General features: G+C 42.5%; 1 protein-coding gene across 1 annotated transcript in view; it reads left to right on the forward strand.

The window, feature by feature from the left end:
• NRP2 (neuropilin 2) overlaps positions 1-25,179 on the forward strand; it is a 158,909-nt gene that overhangs the window by 42,945 nt on the left and 90,785 nt on the right. The window contains exons 5-8 of the mRNA XM_044669414.1: positions 1,546-1,776; positions 2,862-3,017; positions 5,399-5,568; positions 7,359-7,514. Coding sequence (XP_044525349.1) covers positions 1,546-1,776; positions 2,862-3,017; positions 5,399-5,568; positions 7,359-7,514 — 713 coding nt within the window. The remainder of the gene's footprint in view (positions 1-1,545; positions 1,777-2,861; positions 3,018-5,398; positions 5,569-7,358; positions 7,515-25,179) is intronic.

Here is a 25,179-nt window from a genome sequence, read left to right on the forward strand (position 1 = left end):
AGAGAGAGAGAGAGAGAGAGAAAGAGAGAGAGAGAGAGAGAGAGAGAGAGAGAGAGAGAGAGAGAGAGAGAGAGAGAGAGAGAGCGCCTCTCCTCCTTTCTAAAGGAAAGGAGCATTTCTTTCTCTCTGATACACATTTGCATGGCACCTTTTAAAAGTCAGACATTCACTGCTTTCCAGAGAACCATCATCAATAAAGATACCAGTGAACCACCCTGCTAGGAAGCCTGGGATAAAGACATCGCCGCAAGCTAAGATCAGGTTATTGACATCACATAGTTATATTTCTGTGCAATCCCCAGAGGACACTTCCTTGCCAGTAAACACCTGGTTTATTGAATATTTCTGTTTTTCTTCCATGCTCGGAGTGTGTATGATTTTCTTCATAAATCCAGCTTACCTTTTTATCTGAGCTGAATGCAATCAATTCTAATTGCCTAGCATTTGCATTCACTGTGTTGCTGGATAACTTGTGTCAGCTCTGGTGTGTGTATGTGCGTGTGATTATATCCACAGTGGAGCCTTATTGTCAGATTGGGAGGACTGGTGGCTCCGTTGGGCTTCAGCAGGAGGCTCGGGTCCCGAGGATATTCCCCTTTTTTTCCTGGTGTACAAGATGACTCCACCTAGAGGCATTAAGGAGAGGGGCTAGCTGTAATCCTTTTACAAGTTCCAGTTGCCGTCCAAACCCACACCAGTACAGGAATGTGCGCTGCATGTAATGAGGCGGCCTCTGTCCTTTTCTTAGGGAGGCACCGGCACGTGAGCTTACCAGAGAAGCAAAGTAATCTCTATCACACAGAAATTAGAAGCTTTCCAAATGATGTCTTTCTCCAGACTGGGTGGCGGAACAGCCTTTAACATCCCCTGTACCCTGCTGTGATTCAGTGGCTAAAAACTCCAATTGTTAATTGTCTGATCACTACAGAGCAACTAGTTTTAATATGGTCATGACATGAATGGGGACCCAAGCTCCCCTTTGCCCCTCCCCTGAGGCACCTTGGAGCCCAGCAGGGAGAGGGGGGCACTTAGCTGGCTACAGTACAATGGAGGCCAGTGTTGAGGTCAGCAATAAATAAGTAGTAACATTGTTTTCCCTGCTGGCAATCAGAAAGCCTTCCTTAAGGATTGAAATAACTTACATTTCTGGAGCAGGCAGCTGAGTGAAATGAGAAAGGAGACTCTGTTCTTTTCAACAGAATTCACTCTCTCTCACACACACACACACACACATACACACATACACACACACACACACACACACACAAATGCACATACACATACACTTCTCTCTCTCCCCCCAAATGTTTCATTTGTTGTTTCCCTGAGATATGGATCAGGCCAGATGTTTCTCCCCTTAGTCTGTGCTTGAGAAGAACTGGTTGGGAAGTTTTCATTGTGAATGTTTGAGAGGTTGTTCTTCAAGGATCCATCCAATGGGAAACATGGAGACTTTGACCCAAATATCTCGACTCTCAAACATAGCAAAGAGAGACTCCTTTTTTTTTTTTTTTTTTTTAAGTTGCATTTCTTTCTTACTCTCAGGCTCCGAAGACTGTTCAAGAAACTTCACCAGTATGAATGGGACCATTGAATCTCCTGGGTTCCCTGATAAGTACCCACACAACCTAGACTGTACCTTCACCATCTTAGCCAAACCCAAGATGGAGATCATCCTTCAGTTTATGACGTTTGACCTGGAGCACGACCCATTGCAGGTGGGAGAAGGTGACTGCAAGTATGACTGGCTGGACATCTGGGATGGCATTCCTCATGGTGAGTCATGACGACTTGTAGATATTTTTCTCAGTAGACTGTCTTCTACATGCATACATATCACCTTAGTAACAGTGAAAAAGAAACTACAGATTTTTAAACTAGAAAGAGTTCTTCAGCACTAACTCAAGGGGTGACTGACCCATTGTTCCTTCTCAACTAAAAACAGACTGAGAGGCAGTAGAAATTATCTAGTCTTTTTCCCTGGAGTTCTTTGAGAATTAGATAGATACTATATTTTTAGACCATGTTAGAGGAAGTTTGTGTGGAGAGCAATGGATCTCAGGCAAGATGGTAACATTGGAAAGAATACTGGCTCTGAAGTCAGAAGATGTACATTCAGATCCCACTTCTTAGACTTGCCATCTTTGTGGCCTTGAACAAATGACTTAAACTCCCTAGTTCTCAGTTATCTCATCCAGAAAATGAAAGGGTTAGACTAACTAGTCTTTGAAGTTCCTTCTGACTCTAGATATATGATCCCCTAACCTCAAGATGGTTTTTCTAGTTCCATGGGACCAGGGTTTCCACAGAAGTGACTCATCTCTAATTAGAAGCTGTACCCAAATAGAACACGTTGCTCTAGCCCCATGTTGATGAACCTATGGCAAGTGTGCCAGAGGGGGCTGCTCCCTTCCCCCTTTCCACTGGGCCAGAGGACATTTCTCACATCACCTGTCCCTCCACCCAGCAGAGCAATGGGAGTGCTTCCTCTCTCCCCTATTTGGGGTAAGGTGGGGGCTCACATGTGGAGTAAGGGTTGCAGCTTAGGCACTGTGTTTCTAAAAGATTTGCTATCACTACTCTAGCCAGTCTTGCTTATAGGTGCTACAGATGCTCCTTACCCAACATAGAGGGGGAGCAGCATTTTTTTCAAAGAGATCCATATGGGTCATGGATAAGTTCATGAGCAAGAAACATTATTCTTAAAATTTTCCTTTTAGTTTATACTTTATTCTAGTAAGGCAGATAGAGTGATTGCATGTTGAGTTAACGAAAATGAATTGAGGAAGGGGAAAAATTAGGGAATCAGCAGGATGTTTGCCATTTCCTTTTTCACTGACCTCTCTTTCCCTCTCTCCCAGTGGGTCCTCTGATTGGCAAGTATTGTGGAACTAAAACTCCCTCAAAGCTCCGATCTTCGACCGGCATCCTCTCTCTCACCTTCCACACTGACATGGCAGTAGCCAAGGATGGTTTTTCAGCACACTACTACTTAATTCCTCAAGAAACTCCTGAAAGTGAGTTGGAAATCTTCATATTTTATGGATGTAATACTCATTATGCTTGCTAACACAACTAGCCCAGTATTGTTTCCAAAAATAGTGTCCAGTTTTGAACATGTGCACTAGAACATATATATATCTGGAATGTATGTAAATCAAATACAAATCTGCTAGGACAGGATGACAAGGACATAAACTAGCTATGGGATTAAGGAAGTGAGAGGTATGGGCTAAGTTTCCTCTTGAGAAAAGTATCTGGAACAAGGGTTCCAACCTTTTTATGGACCCTCTACCTCTTGGCTTTCCTATGCCTCCTATTCATTAATAAAAGGAAATCAGTGTTAGCATGGAAAATCAGCGACAGAGCCAAGAACTAGGTTCTAGTCTCAACTCTAACCCATTCTGGTAGAGGGCAAGTGACTTAATCTAGTGACTCACTCTCAGTGGTCTGGATCAGTGGTGTCTAACTCATTCAGAAACATCCCTGTGGGCTGCATATTGACTTAGAAAATCACAAATACCCATGGAAAATTTTTCTAAAAAAGAAAAAAAAGAAAATTAAAAAAAGAAAAGAAAATCACAAATTAACATTATCTTTGTTTAATAGTATTTTTATTTATTTTGTTAAAAAATTTCCAATTACATGTGAATCTAGTTCTGGTGTCATGGACACCTCAGGTAGATGACTCTTTCAGACTTTAAATTTGCAGAAAAGGTGCTGACCTATGTTGTTAGCATGAATTTCATTATATTAGAGTTCCCTATATCAATGAAATCACAGGTCTAGAACCTAATTTTTTATACACTTAAGAAATAAAGAGCTTATGAACAAGACAGACCCTTAGGGGCAGCCAGTGGATAGTGCGCTGGACCTGGGTTCATTTCTGGCTTCAGACACTTCCTAGCTGTGTGACCCTGGGCAAGTCACTTAACCCTATTTCCTTACCCTTTGCCTTTCTGTCTTAGAGTGTTACTAAGACAGAAAATAAGTATTAAAAAAAAGACAGACTCCTGATTCACAGATATGAATCATTATAGACAGAATTAAAGTCTTTTGAAATATTGCATATCATAATATTGACTAGCTATTCCTTTATGATCTTGACAAGCTTCTTGTACCCCCAAGGGGATGCATACCCCAGGTTAGGAACTTCTGCCCAGAGCCTTTAACAACTGTGTATGTGAGAAACTTTAGGCTTTGAATTACTGATGACCCTTTTTGGCTTTGGGTAGGGCTTCCCAAGAAAGGACTCATTGGAAACCTTGATGGTCTTCAGTTTAAGAGCTGATGCTATAGAAAAGGATTTATTATCTTTCTTGTGTCTTATCGTATATACACCTGGCTTCCTTCAAGGCCAAATTAAAACCCCACCTTCTACAAGAAACCTCCCTAGGGAAAGTGAAAATGGCTTAGTAGATTGAGAATCAGGCCTAGAAATGGGAGGTCTTGGGTTCAAATTTGGCTCCAGACACTTTTCTAGCTGTGTGAACCTGGGCAAGTCATTTAACCTTCATTGTCTAGCCCTTACCTCTCTTCTTCCTTGGAACTAACACACAATATTAATTCTAAGATGGAAGGTAAGGATTTTTTTAAAGCCCTTTTCCATCCTTCATTTTAGTAACTTCTCACTACTGAATATTTCCAATTTATCTTATATATAACTTGTTTGTACATAGGAATTTGCATGTTGTTTCCCCCAGGAGACCATAAGCTCCTCAAGAGCTTCCCTTGCCTAATACAATGCCTGGCATAGAGGAGGTAATTAATCAATTAATAAATGTTTCTTTATTGACTAATTGACAGAGAAACTTCTTAGATGAGCTTTAAAGACAAAAAAAGGACAAATGTTTTAAAGACCCACAAAATTCACAACCAAAAGTGTTATGGAATGGCCAAGGACTGTCCCCTCATCCTAAATGGAGACTACATGAGTTGGCCTGCTATGATCAGACATCAGGATGGTTCTTTTTAACCAGAGGTGCTCTAGATTGTGAGGCAAACACAGGAGCTTAGCCTATAAACAGCCAACAAGCTTTAGAAATGGCGGCCGCAATCACAGAACTAAAGGATATTGTTTTTAACACCTGGAGGAAAGATTGTGTGTTCCCTGGGAGCCAAAGCCTTCTGTGTACACCAGGAGCAGTCATCATTGGTGGCATCTGGGTAGAAGGGCAGCAGTTTTTAGTTTCTTTCAAGCCCAGCAGGGGTAGGAGCGAACAGGTGTCAGCCTGTATATTGCTTTTTAAGATATGGGGAATAGTTCCATTTTCAAGACACAGGAGGGCCCAGAAAGCCTTGACCTGGGACTTGAGAAGGATCTTGTGACTTTCTTTGGTTTGGGATTGAGAGCCATAGTTCTGCCTTTTGACTTCCTCAATATACTCATGTGCCCTAGACTTCCAGTGCAACGTTCCTTTGGGGATGGAATCGGGCAGGATCTCCAACGAGCAGATCAGTGCTTCTTCCACCTACTCAGATGGGAGGTGGACTCCCCAGCAGGGACGGCTGCACAATGACAACAATGGCTGGACCCCCAATGTGGACTCCAACAAGGAATATCTACAGGTACTTGGCCTAAAAGACATGTAGATTGATCCTAAATCCCAATGAATATGATGGAAGGAAGAAACACTAATATCATAGAGGAACACCAGATCTTGGAAAAATTGTTTTTCTGGGCAATAATAATGTCAGAGGTGTACAGTGGATTATATAATGATATCCAAGGAAATATTCTGTAAGTTGATCCAGAGTTCCCTCCATCATTGTACAGCGAGATTGACAACAAGAACAGTGTCCTGAATGGCCATTCCCTTATCTAGATGGTAGCTCAGCATGGTGGCAGCTGCTTTGGTGGGAACCTCACCACGAAGGCTTTTTGCATGCCACCAGTAGATCAACACAATTGGGGAAAACCTTACCACTGGGATGGAGCCAGGGTTGGCCAGGCTCTTCACGGCAGCTCTCAAGACTGTAATTTTCTTTCCCTTTGAACAAGGCTTGCAGCTCATGCTGTGTAGCCAGCCCCTGCAACAAAGAGGTGACCCAACTATGGCCCCTTGGAGAGAGGTCAGCTAGGCAGGGGAACACTTTGAGTTCCAAGCAGGGGCAACTCATGCTTTTATGGCCCACGACAGCCTTGATTTCCCATTGACATGTCAGCACAAGCTCTGAAGTGACCTAGTGACCCTTGGCTCACGATAGACTTTGCAGAGCCCACGGTGGCCAGGGATGGAGAGAGAAAGACTACTTAGAGCCACTGGGAGTCTACAATGGTTCTGACAGCTGGCGCTCCAACCAGCATGAACACATCTAGGAGGCTATTCTAATGAAAACACCAAATGTCTTCCCTCATCTTTACTGCTTGTCTAGTCCCTACCCATCCTTCAAAGTCCAGTTCAGTTCCCACCTCCTCCATGAAGCCTTCCTTCACCAGCCCCAGATCATTATTCTTTCTAGTCTCTGAATTCCCACAGCACCCACTGTTGGTCTTACTCATTTAGGTACTCTCCACACACAGCCTCATTGTTCCCTAATTCTTCCTATGTGTCCTTGAGTCTATAAGCTCTTTGAGGATGTTTTTGGTAATCTCTAGAGCTTAGAATTGTTAAGCACATAGTACATATGCAGAAAACACTTGCTGAGTTGAATTCCATTGAAATGGTATGCACTGGCTAAATTTTTCTCACTCAAGAAAAACAGGAATAAGGGGATTACATTTAGCAATTTCCTAAATGGATTTGGCATCATGGACACCTCGATGCTTTAAAGGGTTGGGCATGCACTTCTTCTGACATATGAAAAATGGAGCGGAATATTTGCTCTTTAGGCTGGCTCTTTCCGCCTAGAATTTGACCCTTAGCAACCCACAAAATGAATATAGAAAGGAACAATATTGGGGAGGGTAGAAAGGCAGGGATATTGGACAAGATGATTTATCCACTTGGATTGGATTTATCCACTGTTGTATTAACATGGCGTTCATTAGCTCTGGTCTCCCACAGTTTGGTTAATAACCCAAAAATGTTAATATTGGAGCAATCCCGTGCTTATTGGGCTATTTTGTATTCAAAAGCATCTCATTTTCCATTGTCCCCTGCAACCAAAGAAAGGTCACAAAGAAATCACAAAAATAAAAGAACAAAATCTGTCTCATCGATGTGGCCGGTTTATTGCCAAATGGTCATTTTGGGTTATGAGATCAGATTCAAGACTGGCAGTCACCACCGTGGGCCATGGGCACTGAGACACATCACCAGTGTGCCAGCTGAGGAAGTAGGAAGAAAATCAAGATGATGTCCTGTTCTGACTGTGCCAGTGTCTCCCTCTCCTCATCCGTCTTTAATGCCCCACAGGTGGACCTTCGTTTTCTGACTATACTCACAGCCATCGCGACCCAGGGAGCCATCTCTCGGGAAACTCAGAATGGCTACTATGTCAAATCCTACAAGCTGGAAGTCAGCACTAATGGCGAAGACTGGATGATGTACCGACATGGCAAAAACCACAAGGTAAATCCATTTCCCCATCTCAAATGTGCCCTGGAACAGAAAAGGGGAAGGGGGAAGAGAACCCAGGCTAAACTTCACCTCCTGGAAGAGGCTTTGTTTGGTGAAGCTCAAATAATTGATTGGTGGGGAGGCAGAAGGGAGGGCTGGGTAGAGAGAGAGCTGGGAAGGATAGACCAGCCCTGAAAATCCTCTTTCTTATGCTAAAGTGATTGGAAAACACAGTTTCTCAGACAACCTGGCTGGTGTTGCATCTCGCACAGCAGAGAGAGCCTGCAGTATGTTCTCTGACTGCAAATGAAGGAGAAAATGCTTTCACAGCCCATGTTTCACCATACAAGATTCATTGAGCATTTATGGCCGGAGCCCCATCCACATGCTGGGTTAACAATCACAAAGCCACATGGAGCTGCAGTTCAGGAGTTACTGAGGCCTGGAAATGAAAGGGCACGAATCCTAAGAGGGGATCACAATGTCCCGGAGAATAAAGGGGACAATAAATAACGAGGAGAAATTTGGTGTGTCAGAGAGTTGGAATCTGTGATAGCAATCACACTTGGCAGTGATGCATTGAACCCTCTCTGCTTGTGCCCACTCCAGCTGCAGCTCCCGGAGGTGTGGTCTTGCTGAGGATTTTTAGTTTTCTGTTGTGCATATGGATGTCTGACACTCGGCTTCCTTAGGACACATGGCGCACTGTCTGTGAGCGGCCCTTCATATGGCGCTGTAGATATGGTGTTGTACAGTAACGCTTGGCAGGAGGCGTACTTTGCTGAAAACAAAGCATGCTTTTTTTTGTCCGGGGCACAGGGCTGAAAAGGGCAAGGGGCAGACCCAAGGACTGTGGTGCCATGAGGCAAGTTCAACTGTAGATCCCCATCGGCGTCAAGGGGCCTGACTCTCTGAATCATCATGGGGGAGAAGAACCTCCTTATTTTTCTTGATAGCTTTATTTATCCCAAAGGGGTCAAGAGGAGGGTTGAGGAGGGGGTAGAAAGAGCAGAAAGTCTTTTCCTTTCTTCCCTAACTGGTAGGGTTGTAGTTTTAGAGCTGAAGAGATCTTAAGGTCATCTGATCCAACTCACTCATTTTACAAATGAGGAAACTGAGTCCTGGAGAGGTAAGGGCACAAAAGCAGAAAGCAACTGAGATGAGACTGAAGCCAAGTCCTGTGACTTCCAATCCAGTTTGTTTTTGTCCATATGAGACTACGGTGGCCCTAGCATTTGGTCTGCATGGTCTGTATGACTCTTAGAAAATCGCTTCACCAACTCGGGTTTCAGTTTCCTCATCTTTAAGATGAGAATAAATGGCTTCTGAGGTGCCTTCCAGATCTAATGACAATAATGATATTTCTATGATAATCCTATGAAATCCTTCTTCCGTTCTGGCCCCAAAACATCAAGATAGGCATTATTGAAGCCATGCTTAAAGAGGAAGCCCAGCAACACTCTTATAAAAGATCCCCAGGATGTGATTTCTCTCTCACTGCACACAGACCAAGTAGAAGATTAAGCAGCAGGGCATGTACCTAGGCACATACAAAAGAGGCATCAAATCCAGGAATTCTTGGACCGATGTGGCCCAGGGAAAGGCTATCTCATCCAGAAGGACAAGGATTAAAAAGAGATCCTTTTTTTATTTTCAAAGGATTATAGTTACAGTTACAGTAACTGGGCAATGTTCATCGATCTAATTGGAAGATTTTATATACTTAACCCATTGCAAAATGTGTTTTCTCCTATTTTATAGAAATTCTGAGTCATTGAAGGACTTTGCTAAAATCTCTTTTATGTCATGTATAGATCTGAGGAAAGAGAGTCAGACTACTTTCATTCCTTCAGACTATAAGATCCTTGAGGGGAAGGATTATCTTGTTTTTTTTGTCTTTGTATCCTTAGCCCTTACACTCTCCAGCCCATAATAGGCCCTTTAAAACAAAACAAAACAAAACAAAAAACCTTACCTTCTGTCTTAGAATCAATAATCTAAGGCAAAAGAATGGTAAGGGCTAGACAACTGGGGTTAAGTGACTTGCCCAGGGTCACACAGCTAGGAAGTATCTGAGATCAGATTGTCCTCACAAATCCGGTATGAGCCACCCAGCTGCCACCCCTCTCCCTTAGTAGGCTCTTACTAAATGATTGTTGAATTAAATGGGCTATGACTGGAGGATGCAAAGCCAGAAACTAGTTCATAGGTCACTGGATTTTGAAGTCAAATGACTTGGGTTTGAAATCTCCAAACTGCTACTCACTGCCTAGGTTATCTCCCTCTTCCTCTCTGGGTCTCAGCTTCTTTAGACAATGAATAAGTTCGATTAGATTATCTCTCACATCCCTTCCAGCTTTCATCTCATGATCTTAAATGAGGAAAAGCCTAGTTGCCCAAAAGATGGGGGCGGGTGGGGGAAAGCAGGTGTCTGCCTTCACTCTTTTTCCTCTCCATTCTTCCCGTATCACCTCGTTAGAACCAAGAAATGTATGGGTCAGGCAGGTAAGGAACAGCAAAATGCTTGGTGTGGATCTTAAGGGAAAGGATTTGGGTCACCTGACTGAGTCCAAGTCCAAGGCTCCATGACTAAGCAGGGCTGACTGAAGGGATACTATACCATGAGCTGATTTTAAAAGCATGCAGATGGATCTGGATGCTATTTAAAACACCATTTGTAGGAAATCTGCTTTTGGAAATGCCTTAGTGCTGCACATTTTGGTAGGACGCTGTTCTCTCAAGCTTCATCCAGGGTCCATCCTACAGGGAAAATATTTTGAACAGTCAGACTCAGCGATGAGGATTCTTCCATTTCATTTTTCTTCCTTTTAAGTATTTTTTACATAAAAGATCTCAACTTATGACTCTCCTTGCTCTTCGGCTCAAGCCCCCAAGCTTTTCTGTCTGCATTATAGGCTTGCTGACCTTCATAAGAGGTCCCTCTCCTCCTGACCCGAGTGGAAGTTCAGAACTCTTCTGGGAATGACTTATCGCCAAATAATATCAGCAGGGCAGTGGGACAGACAGGGAAGGAATGGGGAAAAAAGCCAACGATGAGCCCCTTCGTCTATATGCCCAATCAAATTCATCCACGGACGACCTAGAAACAGCTGCATGATTGCCAAGGCTCCTAGAGCCGTGGTCTCATGGTCTCCGTGAGCTCCATCACCTAACTCAGTTGGTCAGGCAGGAGAGACCCAGCCCCGCTCCCTTTTCAATAGTAATCTCTGCTGTTCTTTCATTAGGAAAGCTCCCAGATGTCTGTATTTAATGTGCAGATTCCACACAGCTCATGGTGCGTCAGCGCCGTACTCTGCACGGTTCAGGCTGAAATAGTTGAGTGAACCGTGCCAAATAGATTTGTCAAGTCTGCCGCAGTTTGAATTGATGCCATGAGGTAGAGGCGGGGGTGAGGAGGGGAGGTGGAGGGCTTGGTAGGGAAATGGGGGTAGAGGCTGGGGTGTGAGACTGGGGGGTGGGAAGGTGGAAGGACTGGCTTCATCTCTGGGCACAGGAGCATCTTTCTCTGTCAGCCCACTAGAGCCACCTCCCGAGTTCATCCTTGCTGCCTGTGGATGAGTGGGCACAGTGCCAACTGAACTGGTACTAAGTGGTGGGTTTGAAAGAGAAATTCAGGCAGTAGAGCCTGGGAGAGCAGCAAGCTGGAGATGGAACATCCTGTTTTGCTCTAGCATGTGTTTAAAATGCCCTCCCTGGGCATGGAGCGTGAGCAGGGAAATGGGACGTTTTTCTGGGAAATTTTAGGAACTAGCCCGCAGTTCCCCAGTTACTGTCAGCCGCGAGGCAGCCTAGCGAAGTCAAGGGAATAAGAATAAGGAGAGGAAAACAAGATTAATGAGTGCTCTGGGCAGTGGGGGGTGGATGGCTGTATTTTCTCCTTGCAAAACACTGTGATTTGGGGGTGGACAGAAGGCCAAGGAGGAGAGGAGAATAGTTTCCATGCTGCTAGGGGAGGTTAGGACCAATCAGATCCTTCTTACCTTCTCACTGGCCAACAGATCTGCCCCGTCTTGTCACTTTCCATTCAACAGGTGATGCTGTGCTTCCCAAAGAGAAAAATGACTAACTTATTTGGGGTATTTCAAGCATCCTCCAGCAAGATGTAGCACACATGTGCAACATAACCCCAGATTCTCGTCTGACTCTCTATGCGATGAATGTGGAACCTATGACTTTCTGTAAGGGGCAGACCCTCCTAATACATATTTATAGCGAAACCACAAGGCAGAGAGCTAATATGCCTGACGGAACTCATTTCCAACCCATGTGCACACTGAGATTATACAAATCATTTCACATACTTTTTTTTTGTTGTTGTTACTGGAAACCACAAACAGAAACTACTGCTTTGGGTTTTGCCAGCTATATTAACAATGCCCCAAACATAGACACAGAGTCGTAAATACTCAAGGAGGGGATGTATTCGTAATTACATATTATATATATAAGATACACATGCTGAGAAAGATGGGGAGAGAGCAGTATCTATCCACAAAAATGATTCCGAGAGAGGAAAAAAAGGCTACAATTTCAAAGCATTCTAGGTCAGACCTCATCAAAGTAGATCTGTAAAGTCCCTTAGAGTTCTAAAATTCTGTGAGTGGGATTCTCAACTGGCATGGTGGGCCTTTTGGACAATAGGTTGTAGACTCGGTGTCACAGTATCTGGGTTTGAAGGCTACCTTTGCCACTAACAAGCTATGTGCCCCCAGGCAAGAATCACTTACCCATCTGAGCACCAATTTACTTATCTGTAAAGTAAGAATACTTGCCTCAAATGGGTTACTGGGAGGATTAAATGAGATCATGCATGTAAAATGCTTTGTAACTGTAGAGAGCTATATAAATCAATCAACCAACAAACATTTATTAAGAGCCTGCTGTTGGCCAGTCTGTGTGCTAAACATTGCAGATGGAAAGACAAAAGTGAAACAGTGTTTGCCCTTGGGGGGGCTTACGCTGGGGTGGGATGGGGGGGACACACATAATGTGTATATATTTAGGTATAGCTAGAATATATACAAAATGAATACAACGTGGTTTGGGGAGAGTTCATTCCATGCAAGTGGAGATCAGAAAAAGCTTCCTTTAAGAAGGGAATCCTTGAACTGAGCCTTGAAGGAAACCAGAGAAAGGAAGGGAATATAAGGGGGGACTAGATATTCCAAACATGAGAGATATTGAAGACAGGACATCATGTATGCAGTATACTGCTGCAAGTAAGCCAATATGGCGGAACTGGAAAGCATGAAGGATCATATGTAAGGCTTCTGGAAAGGGGATGCAGCTGGGTGGCTCAGTGGACTGAGAACTGGGTCTGGAGATGAGAGGTCCTGGGTTTAAATCTGGCCTCAGACACTTCCTAGCTCTGTGACCCTGGGCAAGTCACTTAATTCCCATTGCCCAGCCCTTACCACTCTTCTGCTTTGGAACCAATACTCAGTATTATTCTAAGATGGAAGGTGAGGATTTAAAAAAAAAGACTGGAATGGAAGAAAAGGGCCAAAAATATATCATTCTGCCCCACCACATGTTATGAGAAAGGAGCCCTATTTCATTATCTCTTCTTTGGAATTTTTACTGTTTTTTGAAATTCAGCTTCTTTGAGTGATTTGTCTACTTACATTGTTTTAATCAGCATATATGTTATTCTCTTGGTTCTGCATATTCTATGCATGTATATATATATAATTTTATATTATATGTATATTTATATAATATATAAAAAGAATGGCTACTCCCATGTTTCTCTGAATTCCTGATCCTTATTATTTCTTACTGTAGTCTGTTATTACATTGTTTACCAGACCATAGTTACCCGCTTTGTTTTTAGTTTTTTGCTTCCACAAAGAGGGCTGTTCTGAATATTTTGACGTGCCTTGGTTGGACCTTTGTTTCTATCTTTTGGCTTCCCTGAAGTCTATGCCCAGGACTATTGAGAAACTCTTCCTTATTTCATTTGACTTGCAACTAAAATGGTGTAAGGTTTCTAAGGTGAGGAGGGTATGAAATCCTATACCCAGAGTGTCATGCCTTTTATCTAAAAAAAAAAATTAGACTTCAACATAGGCTGATCAGGTGTCATTCGATGTCATTCTTATTGAAATCTCTCTGATTTCTGCATTAATTCTTATTACAAATGGGGGCAGACAATGTGCCTCAATAGTGAAGGAGAGGAAGCCCAGGATGAGGGCATCAGAGAACTTAACAATGACTTCTGGAGGAGTAGCCCAAGAAGATCCAGAATGACTCTAGAATGATATCATTGTAGGAAAGGTAGGAAAGGGAGCAGTTAGGTGGCACACTGGATAAAAATGGGAAGACCTGGGTTCTAATTCAGATACTTCCTAGATCTGTGTGACCCTGGGGAAGTCACTTAACCCCATCTGCATAGCCCTTGCCCTTCTGTCTTAGAGTTGTTCCTGAGACAGAAAATAAAGATTTAAAAAAAAAGAAAGAATAAAAAAGGCAGGAAAGAAGGGTGGAATCAAAGGAAGCCCATTGAATTAAGCAAACAGTTACCTCCTAGGAGAACAGGCATATCTTATTCCCCTTTGCAATTCTATAATGCACAAGGGAGCCTTTTTGCTTTCTTTCTTTCTTTTTTTAATGGAGAAACAAGCACCAAGAGGTTAAGTGACTTACCTCATTTACACAGAACTCACAAGAGAGTACCTGTATATGTAGTAGAATTTAGGCTCCTTCCTGATTCCCAAACTGATTCATAGTCTACTCAGTCCCAGGACTTTCCCGTGAATCTTGTATCCACAGGGAACACATATAAATATACTTGCAGGGTAATAAGTAAGGGGGGAGCTGTGTTTTCTTGAAGCCAGATCTCTCTGGTATGGGCATCCAAAGAAAATCTTGTCCTAGGCAGTACGGTCTAATGCAACAGTTTCTAACCTCTTTGGGACTCCTGTATCATCACTGCACATTTGACTTTGCAATTCTTCCTCCTTTAATACCTCTAATCATCTCCCTTCACCCCCAATCAAGTGAGCTTTGGCTAATGATGACTTTTTTTTTTTAAACCTTACTTTCCGTCTTAAAATCAATACTATGTATTGGTTCTAAGGCAGAAGAGCAGTAAGGGCTGGGCAATGGGAGTTAAGTGACTTACTCAGGATCACATAGCTAGGAAGTATCTGAGGTCAGATTTGAACCCAGGACCTCTTGTCTCTGGGCCTGGCTCTCCACTGAGCCACCTGGCTGCCCTAATGATGACTTTTTAAGCTAAAAAGAGTCAAAATTAATTTTGCTTTGAAATTTATTTGAGTATCACACCACTTCATGAGCTAATTGGACCAAAGCTACTTGTAAATTCTTAGTCTAGTGGTTAGGACATGTAATCTATATTTCAGATCTGACTTTAAAAAAACAAACAACTCTTCCAAGAATGCTATTCCCAAGTGAGTCATCTAATAGTTCCATGCCTCAGTTTTTCTGTCTGGTGAAAGGGACTTGCAAGTTTTGCTGTTAGCTAATGTTGGCAAAGCACTTTGAAATCTCTGGATGGAAGGCACTCTCTAGATATAATTAATGTATTAGCCCCACAAAGCTCTTCTTCAGCAGAGGCAAGTTATCAATTTTAAAGAGTAACAAGGCCCCGTGGGATATTTATCTGCCTCTTTTCAAATCACTGGGTTGGAAGGGACCTTGACAAGCCATCTAGTCCAACCCCCTGTGTTTGTCCAGCCAGGACTGCATCTGAGCCATGTCAGATAAATCTAGACTTACCCTTTCCTCATAGATCTGAGCAAGAAGGAGATTTCTTTTCCTGGGTCAGGAGTTTTAGATCCATAAGAAAAAAGCATCTTGTTCAACTTTCTGATGGATGGCTCGCTGCCCTCTATCCCTTTTGGTTGTAGTAATTTCATTTATTGTAAATAAGATTAGGATGATGTCTCAAACTATAAACTAATGTCCTGTGATGGGTATCAGCCTTCAGAAGTTATGACCATGGTAATATGAATACCCAGTGTAGCCCAACCTTGGTTACATATTGTCTAGAGTGGGCCTATGTTTTTGATATCAGTATTTCCCAGTTTAATTCCACCTCCCATTTATTTGTATCCTCAATTATTACTGAGAAAAATCCAGTGCCTTCTCTCCTGGTGATTGCATTTGCCCATTATCCATTTGTCATGGGATGAGCTCAGACCCTTAGTGTCTCCTCTTAGAAAGCTAAAGGAAAAACTTCATGACTCAGAAGCTTAGACACTTTTCTGCATCAGGAAATTCTGTAGGGGCTGAATTGTTTCATGGAGCTAAAGTCAGACTCCATGAAGTTCTCACACTTCTAACAAAATTCAACGAATGGGCTCCCTAGCCCCATACAGCGTGGCATACTGTAGTAGAAGGACAATGCTAAGAGATGAAAAAGGACAAGTCTAGGTGATAATGATCTTGCTTGGTCTTGGGACAGAGTCTCCCAACCAACAGATTTCCCAGCAAATCTGGGAAGATTTCCAAGCTGGTTGCCACATACATCCTGCCTCTTGTTCCCCAATCCCAATGTTTATCAGAATTCAGTTAGAATTTTGAAGCCACACTGGCAGGCTTCACTCTGCTTTTAGTCCTGACTAGAAGGCTCAGTTGCCAGCAAGCTGTCTTTCTGCCACATAGTGAATGTTATTGGTCTTCCTGGTTTCTCTTTTATCTTCTTGCCATCTTTTTTTCCTCTTCCCACCCGTACCACCTCAAGGTTTTGGGGAATTGAACAGTACTCCTTCTAACTCACACAGAAATCCTTAAGGTCACTAGCTCAGGATATCTTTAGTCCAGAGGAAAAACTTGGAGAGGGAGAAGGACACTTTTCATCCTACTCAAGACTCTCTCCTGGGCTGTCCCAGTGAGAGTGATTGCCATGCTTTCTCGGTCTAGCTTTAGAATCCCTATTTAGAGCTCTCCCAGGTCTCTTCTGCTCCAGAATGCCCTTCTCTCCCATGACTCATTCTCTCTCATTTTCTCTCTTTCTCCTCTTTTTCTGTCTTCCCTCCTCCCTCTCTCCACTTAAAACCCCTGTACAGGACTCCTCTTCTTTCCCTGTCATGATTCTCTGTCTCAAATCCTAAAACCCTAATCCTGTTAGTATGCTATGTTCCAGGGCTCAGCGTCTCCATGGTGGTAATGCAATCCTACCATAAATCTAGTAGGCCCAGCAAAAAGAGAGTTGCGCTCTCTCTCTCTCTCTCTCTCTCTCTCTCTCTCTCTCTCTCTCTCTCTCTCTCTCATTCTCTCATTCTTTCTGTCTCTCTTTCACACACACACAGATGGGCATGCGTGCATCCCTTCCACCTCTTCCCCTGTACCCAAAAATAGGATGTTCCCTCCTAGCCCCCCCCACTCCTTATATACACACTCTTGCCCTCTGCCCCTTTCCCTTTATTTCCTGAGAAACTGCTTGATGACAATCCCAGCCCTACAATAAAGAAGGTAGGTTGTCCCAGCCATAAATGACCATTTGGGTGTCATGGCTCCCCCCCCCCCCAGATTTCCCTTCCGACTTAGCATCTGGATAAATTCTCACACCCACTGGAACAAAGTTACTATGAAAAAAAAAAACAAACATTCCAGTCTTGAAGGGGAAGTTTTAAAGCGTCAGTAATGTGATTTACAAAGGGGAGAGAAAGCAAGCACCCTCTACCTCGGCATCATTCTGTTCTCATGCTCCCCTTTCTCCTATTTCGCGCAACAAATTAATTAAACAGGATGGCATCCATTGATTAACAATTTATTTTTACTTGTAGGTCTGATGGTTAGGCTTAGGGAAATGTATGGGGAAGATGTGGGGGTTGGGGAGAAGGCCAGCCCTGAGTCTTGTAGTCAAGATGAGTTGTGCTACTGTTTCTTAGACAAATTCTCTGAAGTGTGTTAACTGGTTCCCCCAGTTCAATTTCCTTCTTTTTCCCTTGCCATCCCACCCCCCACCCCTACCCCATCCCAGGCCNTGTGGGGGTTGGGGAGAAGGCCAGCCCTGAGTCTTGTAGTCAAGATGAGTTGTGCTACTGTTTCTTAGACAAATTCTCTGAAGTGTGTTAACTGGTTCCCCCAGTTCAATTTCCTTCTTTTTCCCTTGCCATCCCACCCCCCCCCCCCATCCCAGGCCTGTAACACTCTCTCCTCCTTTCCAGCCTGCATTTTCTTCTTTCTCAAGTGCCCTCTATCAAACAGATTGAAAAGGAGAAAATTTGATGCAATAAAACATTTATTAGGAGAGAGAAATATTTGTTAAAAAAAATAATAAAATAACCCATGTGCAATTTCTGCCTCCAGGCTCCAGATTGTATAATGTTGTCTTTGAAAAATCTCCTCCTTCCTTTGTAGTCCTGAGAGTCAGTCTCACTCGGAGATTTCCAGCAAAGGAGAAATAAGCAATAGGTCACACCATAACTAATGCAGAGAATTAGGGGTCTGAATCCTGAGGACTACAAGAGAAAACATGGAAACTGCAGCTATCACCTATCCAGAGAGGTGGGCTCATTCAGGGAGGCCAAATATAATGGATTTACGCAGTGCCTACTTCCCAGACATCTCAAAGCATATGGCAAAGATACTCTTATTAATCTGCTACGGTCGAGGGAGCTAGACCTGGAAACAGGGTTCAAATCTGGCCTGGGACACTTCCCAGCCCCAAATGCCTTGCTCATATTGCTCTTCTGCCTTGGAAGTGGTTCTTAGTCACTTTACCCCGTTTGCTTAGTCCTTGCCTTTAGAGTTGTTAATGAGACAGAAACTAAGGGTTTAAAATGTGTGTGTGTGTGAATACAGTGATTTACAAAATACTTAATGTACATATCTCATTTAATCCTCACAAATAACCCGGAAGGTGGTCAAGAAAGGTATTATTGCCCCCATTTTACAGATGAGGAAGCTGAGGTTCAGAATTTTAGCACTTTTCCCTAGGTCCTCCATAATTAACCAAGTTGGAGAGCTGGAAATAGGAGTCAGATCTCCCCAAATCCTAGATTGCCCCTATTTAATGATGATGCCTCTATTTAATGAGAAGGCATTTAGGCTAATTGGAGAAAATCTCTAGTCGTTAGGAGGTATGTGATGGAGTGGAATTGGAGGACCCAGATTGAAATCCTGCCTCTGCCATTTGCTACCTATGAGACCTTGGTCACATCTCCTAACCCGTAAGTGGTTCTAAGTGACAAGAGAGTAGGTCGAGGTGACCTTGAAGGTCTCTTAGCTCTAAGTTTATAGTCTTGTGACATGTAGACAGGGAATAAGCTTTCTCCTCAGTGCTACAATTTTGGGAGGATAAGGGTCCTTCCTGGAATCTCCTCAACAACAAGGCTTTTCCCCATTTGTAGGTAGTGCAGGGAGATGAGCCACTTGACCTTGAGGGAGTCCTTCTGGAGAGAGGATCTCATGGAACTATATATTTAATTAAACATTTATGGGCAAAACATTGAGCTTGGCACTTCAAAAGAAAAAAAATGGCTAAATGGGATATAGTAACTGCCTTAAGGCATTTCCATTTAGTAGGAAGGATACCACCACTAATAAGTAGACCAGGAATCATAACATAGAATATGCTGGGCATGCTGTGACAGTTAGATGAAGAAAGAGATCATTTCTGGCTTGTGAGATTAGGGAGGGGATCAGAAGCTCAGGACTTTGAATTCAGAGGTATCTCAGAGGCGTTCCATCCAACCTGTATGATAAGAATCGTTTCTAATACGTTCTTGACGAGTGGTCCTTGAGGTTCCTTGAAGACCTCTAAATAAGGAGAACCAGCTACCTCTGAGGAAGTGTTTCCTTTGTCCTTACATCAGTCAGTTCCTCTACAGCCTCCTCTTATTGTTCTTTTATTCTGCCTTCTATAGCCAAACAGAGTAAGTCTGATCCTTTGTTGTTCCTATTCAGTTTCCGTCTTGTCTGACTCTTTGAAGTTTCCTTGGCAGAGATGCTGGAGTGGTCTGCCATTTCCTTCTCCAGCTCATTTGACAGATGAGGAAACTGAGGCAAACAGGGTTAAATGACGTGTCCAGGGTCAAACAGCTAGTATCTGAGAGCAGATTTGAACACAGGAAGATGAGGCTTCCTGACTTCAAGCCTGGCACTCTGTCTAACTGAGACTGTCAAATCCTTTGTTGGAATCTATATAAACTATAATTGTAGCATTGCCCTGACATTTCAGTCTAATAACTGTGTCAAAATGGGAAATGAGGTTTTTTTGGCATGACCTGTTCTTAATGAAGTCATGCTCATTCTTTGTAATCACCTCATTCTTTTCAACATATTCACCAAAAACTCCTTTAATCATATGCTCTAGAATCTTGCCAGATGCTGAAATCAAGCTCATTGGCCAAGAGTCTGCAGACTCTATTCTCTTCCCTTTCCTGAATATTAGTTCTGTTTGTCCTTTTCCAATGTCCTGGTATCGCTCTTATTTGCCCCAAAGGCGGCTCAGTAATTATATACTCCAGTTCTTAAAGTACCATGGAATGCCATTTTCTAGGTCTGATAACTTGATCTCATTAAAAGCAGCAAGGTGCTCCCCTACTTTTCTCGGAGGTAGAGGCTTTGGAAGTGTGGGTAGGAAGTTAATGGGTAGAGCTAGATGGGAGAAGATTCTAGGTGTAGAGTAAGGTGTTGGCAAAGGCATGGAGGTGGGGGAAACATATAGCATGTTTCTGGGCAAAGCAATAATTTTTGCTGGAGTATATGGTATATGGTAAGTCAAAACTGGATTATGAAAGGCTTGAATATCAGAATAAAGAGTCTGAATAGGAGAATGGAATCATTCAGTATTTATGAGTATTGTAGTGACATGATGAGATCTGTGCGTTAGGGAGACTAGTTTGACAGTGGTGTGTAGTTTGTGGGGTTTGAGAGGGATGGGAAGCAGAGAGACTAGTCAGGAAACTATAACAATAGTACAGATAGGAAGTATTAAGCACATAGACTAGGACAGCAAGAATGTAGTAGAGATGACAGATTTAAGAGAGATTATAGAGAGGGGCAGCTAGGTGGCTTGGTGGATAGAGAACCAGGCCTGGAGATGGGAGGTCTTGGGTTCAAAACTGGCTTCAGGTTTTTCCTGGCTGTGTGACCTTGAGCAAGTCACTTAACCCCAATTACCTAGCCCTTACCACTCTTCTGCCTTGAAACCAATATTAGAATCAATTCTAAGAGAGATGGGAGAGAGAAAGACAGACAGACAGACACACACACACACACACAGAGAGAGAGAGAGAGAGAGAGAGAGAGAGAGAGAGAGAGAGAGAGAGATTGGAGAGGTTAAACATTTGAGAATTTAGATATTGGGGCTGAGGGAGAGAGAAAAGAGTTTTAAAACTAGCACAGAGGTTTTAAATAAGGGTAGCTAACAGAATGGTGACATCACGAGGCAAAATAAAGAAGGCAGAAAGAAGAGCAAGTTTTGCCTAAACGATAATGATGTATTGAGTTTGAGTTGCTGGCAGGACTGACATGCAGGTAGAATGTCTGCTAGACAATTGAAATGGAGCTCTTGAGCTTAAGAGACAGTTTATAGATGGAGATCTATGCAATTGGGAGAATGAGTCCAGAGCCTGAGCTACAAATAAATTTGAGTTACTTCCATAGAGATGATAGTTCAAGCCTTGGCAGCAGATGAGTTCACCAGGGGAAAGGTATCATCATAGTCATGGGCAAAGATGGTCAAGGACCCTCTTGGGGACTTGGGGGGGGGTAGATTTCTGTGTGGGTAAGTGATGGAGTAGAAGAGTATAAAGGCAAAATACAAATAGGGCCCCACAAGGTAGACAATGGAATACTTCTTAGAGAGGAAGGAGGAGAACCAAGATGGTAATGAGGGAGAGGACAAAGCATGGGCTCAATAGGAATCAGAGGTAAAAGATCAGGAGACTGGTTGGAAGGGAATTTCTGAGTTCAGGGTCTAGGAAGTGGGGCATTGTTAGGTGATGATATGGTCTATGGAGTGGATACTTCTGTAGGTAGCTGGAGCAGAATGCTGATGTATAGATCATTGTAGTTGAGAAGGCCAAGGGACTCTTGAGTCAGATGGTTAGAATAGCCCTTTATTTATTGAAGTTTTAGGCAATTGTAGTACAAGTGGAAAGACCAGAAGCCAGCTACCAAGAGAGAGAGAGAAGGTTAGGAGGATGTTGTAGTGGAATAGGAGAACACCAAAGTGATGATGCATCTGGAAGGTAGGAATATCTGTCCTTCCTTCCAACAGGAAGATACAGTAGCTGGTTATTCCTTAGATTAGGTGATGTCAGATTCAGTCTAAAGAAGAAACTTCCTAACAAGTAGAGCTAGCTCTTCAAAGACAGAATGGACTGCCTCAGGGGGTTAATGAGTTCACCATCTCAGGGAGGAGAGATGCTTTGATTGATGACTGCAGAACAAAGGTTTGGGAGTAGCTGTAATTGTACAAAAGCATACCAACCCTTCCTGGGAGCTGAGAAAATGGGAGGAGAAGGCTCCATTGGAGAAGGTTTCAAAGGCTAAGTTAATTTGAGGAAGGAATAGAGAAAAGTTTGAAGTTATAGGAGAACAGGGATTCCATATTTGGAAACAAGCTAGGAGAGGGGCTGAAAGGGAGTAAAAAATAGGACTGAAGTAGACAGGGATGAGAGTACAAAGTGAAGAAGGATCTCAGAGTAATAGCATATCTGAATTGGAAGGGATCTCAGAAGTCTTCTAATGCAATCCAAAAACTGACTAGAAATCCCTTCTGTGATGTTTCCAAGTAGTCTTCCAACTTGAAGATCTCCAGGGATGGTGAACTCATTACCGTTTTTGAAGAGCTCTAATTAAGAAGTTTGTCTTTATACTGAATCTAACATCATAAGAGTAAGGCAGCTCTGTCCCATCCTCTACTGTTCTAATGATTGACAGACATTCCCACCTTCCAGATGTATTGTCATTATGACACTGGAAGGGTTATAAATGGTCTTGAGACCTATATTTTAGGCACTGGAAGGGTTATAAATAGGTCTTGAGACCTATATTTTAGGCACCTTGAAAGCCTTCCCTCGACCATGAGGAGACAACTCCTGGGAATCCAGAGGCGAGTTCAGAATTGGGGGACTAGGACTAGATAAATAACAGAAATTAGGAAACCAGAAGATTGAGAATTAGGCTTGGAGAAGAGGCATGTTAGTGGCAGAGCAAAGTGAGAGCTTAAGTAGATTGAATTTTCTTAATGGAGGAGCTGGCAAAATTATCAGGTTCTACGTTCTCAATTACATCGAGATTGGTTATGGCAAGAGTGTGCCCTTGCAGACCTTAGTCCTGGGCAGTATCTCTGGCTTCCTTTAGAGGCTGATTCATTAAAACATATGATTTAAATACTCTTATGTTAAAGAGCTCTTTGCTTATGAACTCAGAACCATAGCAAAGAATGTTTATTTTTCTGTCTTGTGTGATAGAGCTCTATCCAAACTACTCTTATTTAATATTGACCAATTTAATAATCAGAGGGGCCACTCATTGCTATAAATCAGAAAATCAGTGAGACGCCACTGACTTCCCAATTCTGTCTCACTGAATATCAACCAAAAGTTCTCAAAAAAAATCAATCGGAAAATGCTGGATTACATTTAAAATTCAATGAGGCACAAAATGGATTAGCCAATCTACTTTGTATCCTGAATTATCCTGTTTATATCCTGTTCACTGAGATGTAATTGAAGGAAATCTTTCTGAGTACATCACACCATATTGGATTTTTTTTCCAAATATGACCTGTTAACTAAAATATAGTTACCACCACCTCCTCTACTTGCTATCTTGCTCAGGGAGTAAATTCACACCTTTGCCCTCCCCGCCTTTTTCTTTGGGGAATGAAGAATCAATTTTCGGATGTTCTAATTTAAAGTTAACAAGAATGCGTATGCTCCGTGACTTCTGATTTTTTTTTTTGCTAGTAAAAAATTAGATGTTTAAAAAAGTGAATTTGTCAAAATTTGCTCCTTATGTTGCCTGTTATCACACTCCACTGATTTTCAATTTAATATTACTGTCAGTAGATTTTATAATTATAGCTATAGGGTTTTTTAGCAACAAGGTAGCACTTGGGGAACCAATGGTTTTCAGCATCTTAGTCCTCATTCTGTTCACCTATTAGTTCTGTCCACCATTAAAATATAAGCTCCTCAAGAGCAAGAACTTTTATTCTTTTGTTGTTCTTGTGTCCCCAGAACCTAGCACAGTGTTTCACATGCAGTAGGTGCTTAATAAATGCATATTGAGTTGACATATCTAGAACCTTATTTTTAACCCAGAGCTTAGCTCTCACTGGGTCATACAGGTCTAGTATACCTTGCAGGAAGCAGTGGTAAATTTGACTGCTTATTTTTGAGTCTGTTACCAGCTATATGTTTCTGAAAGAGCAGCTGAGGCATTCGAGGTTTATTGATTTGCCCACAGTGCTTCAGTGAATCAGTATGGGGAACAGGGAATAAAACCAGTTTCCTGGCACCATTCCTCAGGCACACAACCTTTACCTTGCAATGACTAGTTCAGGAGCCAAAAACCCATCTCAGGGAATTTGATCAGAAAAAAAAACTAAGAGAGGTGATTCTGAAACCACAGAAGCACTGAGAAAATCAAAAAGATGTATAATATATGATGGCATTTACCAGCTATAAATAGGGAAGATGCAGGGAGAAAAATAGAGACCTTATAAATCCATCGGGTCAGGAGAAATAGAAACTGCTTAATATTTCATTAAAAATGGATTCACATAAATTGCACTTTGATATCTTTGGGTGAAAGACAATATGTAAGGACTAAGGCATTGTTATTCATTACTCTTGGTTGTTATTAATAATTTGAACTGTTATTGAATGAACTCGTCAACAAGGTATATTCTTACTATTTATTGAGCCCCTATAATGGACTAGACCCTTCTCAGAGTTTATGTACCTGCTGCTGCCCTTGTCCATGGGATACTTATTCTTTGGGGAGCTGTGTGTTAACTGAGATGACTCCTGTAACAAGACAGAGGCTCCTCTTGCCCCAGGGAAGCTGCAGCTCAGGCTGTGAGTTAGATTAGAAAAGTCTTTTCATGTGAAGCAAGCCCCAGCCCACTAAGAAAGCAGAGGGCTGGAACTAGGAGGGTTGTGGAAAGCTTTAATGAAGTTAAAGAGTCAGCACGAATGGCCGGTACATAGAGCAGAAGGCAAATCTAAGCCAGAAGAAACCAAAAGTAATATAAAAATGGGAGAAACCTGGTGGGGAAAAACATGGGGAGCCCATAGAAATAGAGCTACTAAAGAGGGTTTTTAACACATTTAGATTTGTGCCTAGAGAAGAAGAATATTGAGGAGGGAGGGAAGGAGGAAATTATGACAAACTTCAGTCATTCAGATTAACCAAGATTCTGTAGCTGATAGAGTATTAGAATTTGAGTTAGGAAGACCTAGATTTGAATCCCACTTCAGACATAGCTGTGTAATCCTGGATAATCCTGGATCCTGCTTAACTTCTCCTTGACTGTTTCCTTATCTATAAAATAAATGGGTTAAAATCAATGTCCTTTGAGGTCCCTTCCAGCTTTCATTCCAAGATCTTGAGATTATGGGTCAAGCCCAAGTCTTTTTTTCAATGCTTCTTTTTTTTCTGCTTCCTTCCCCGCCTTTTTTTCTTTTCCTTCCTTCCTTCCTTCCTTCCTTCCTTCCTTCCTTCC

The sequence above is a fragment of the Gracilinanus agilis genome, chromosome 3 (genome assembly GCF_016433145.1).
Source record: "Gracilinanus agilis isolate LMUSP501 chromosome 3, AgileGrace, whole genome shotgun sequence".
NCBI classification, from domain to species: Eukaryota; Metazoa; Chordata; class Mammalia; order Didelphimorphia; family Didelphidae; genus Gracilinanus; species Gracilinanus agilis.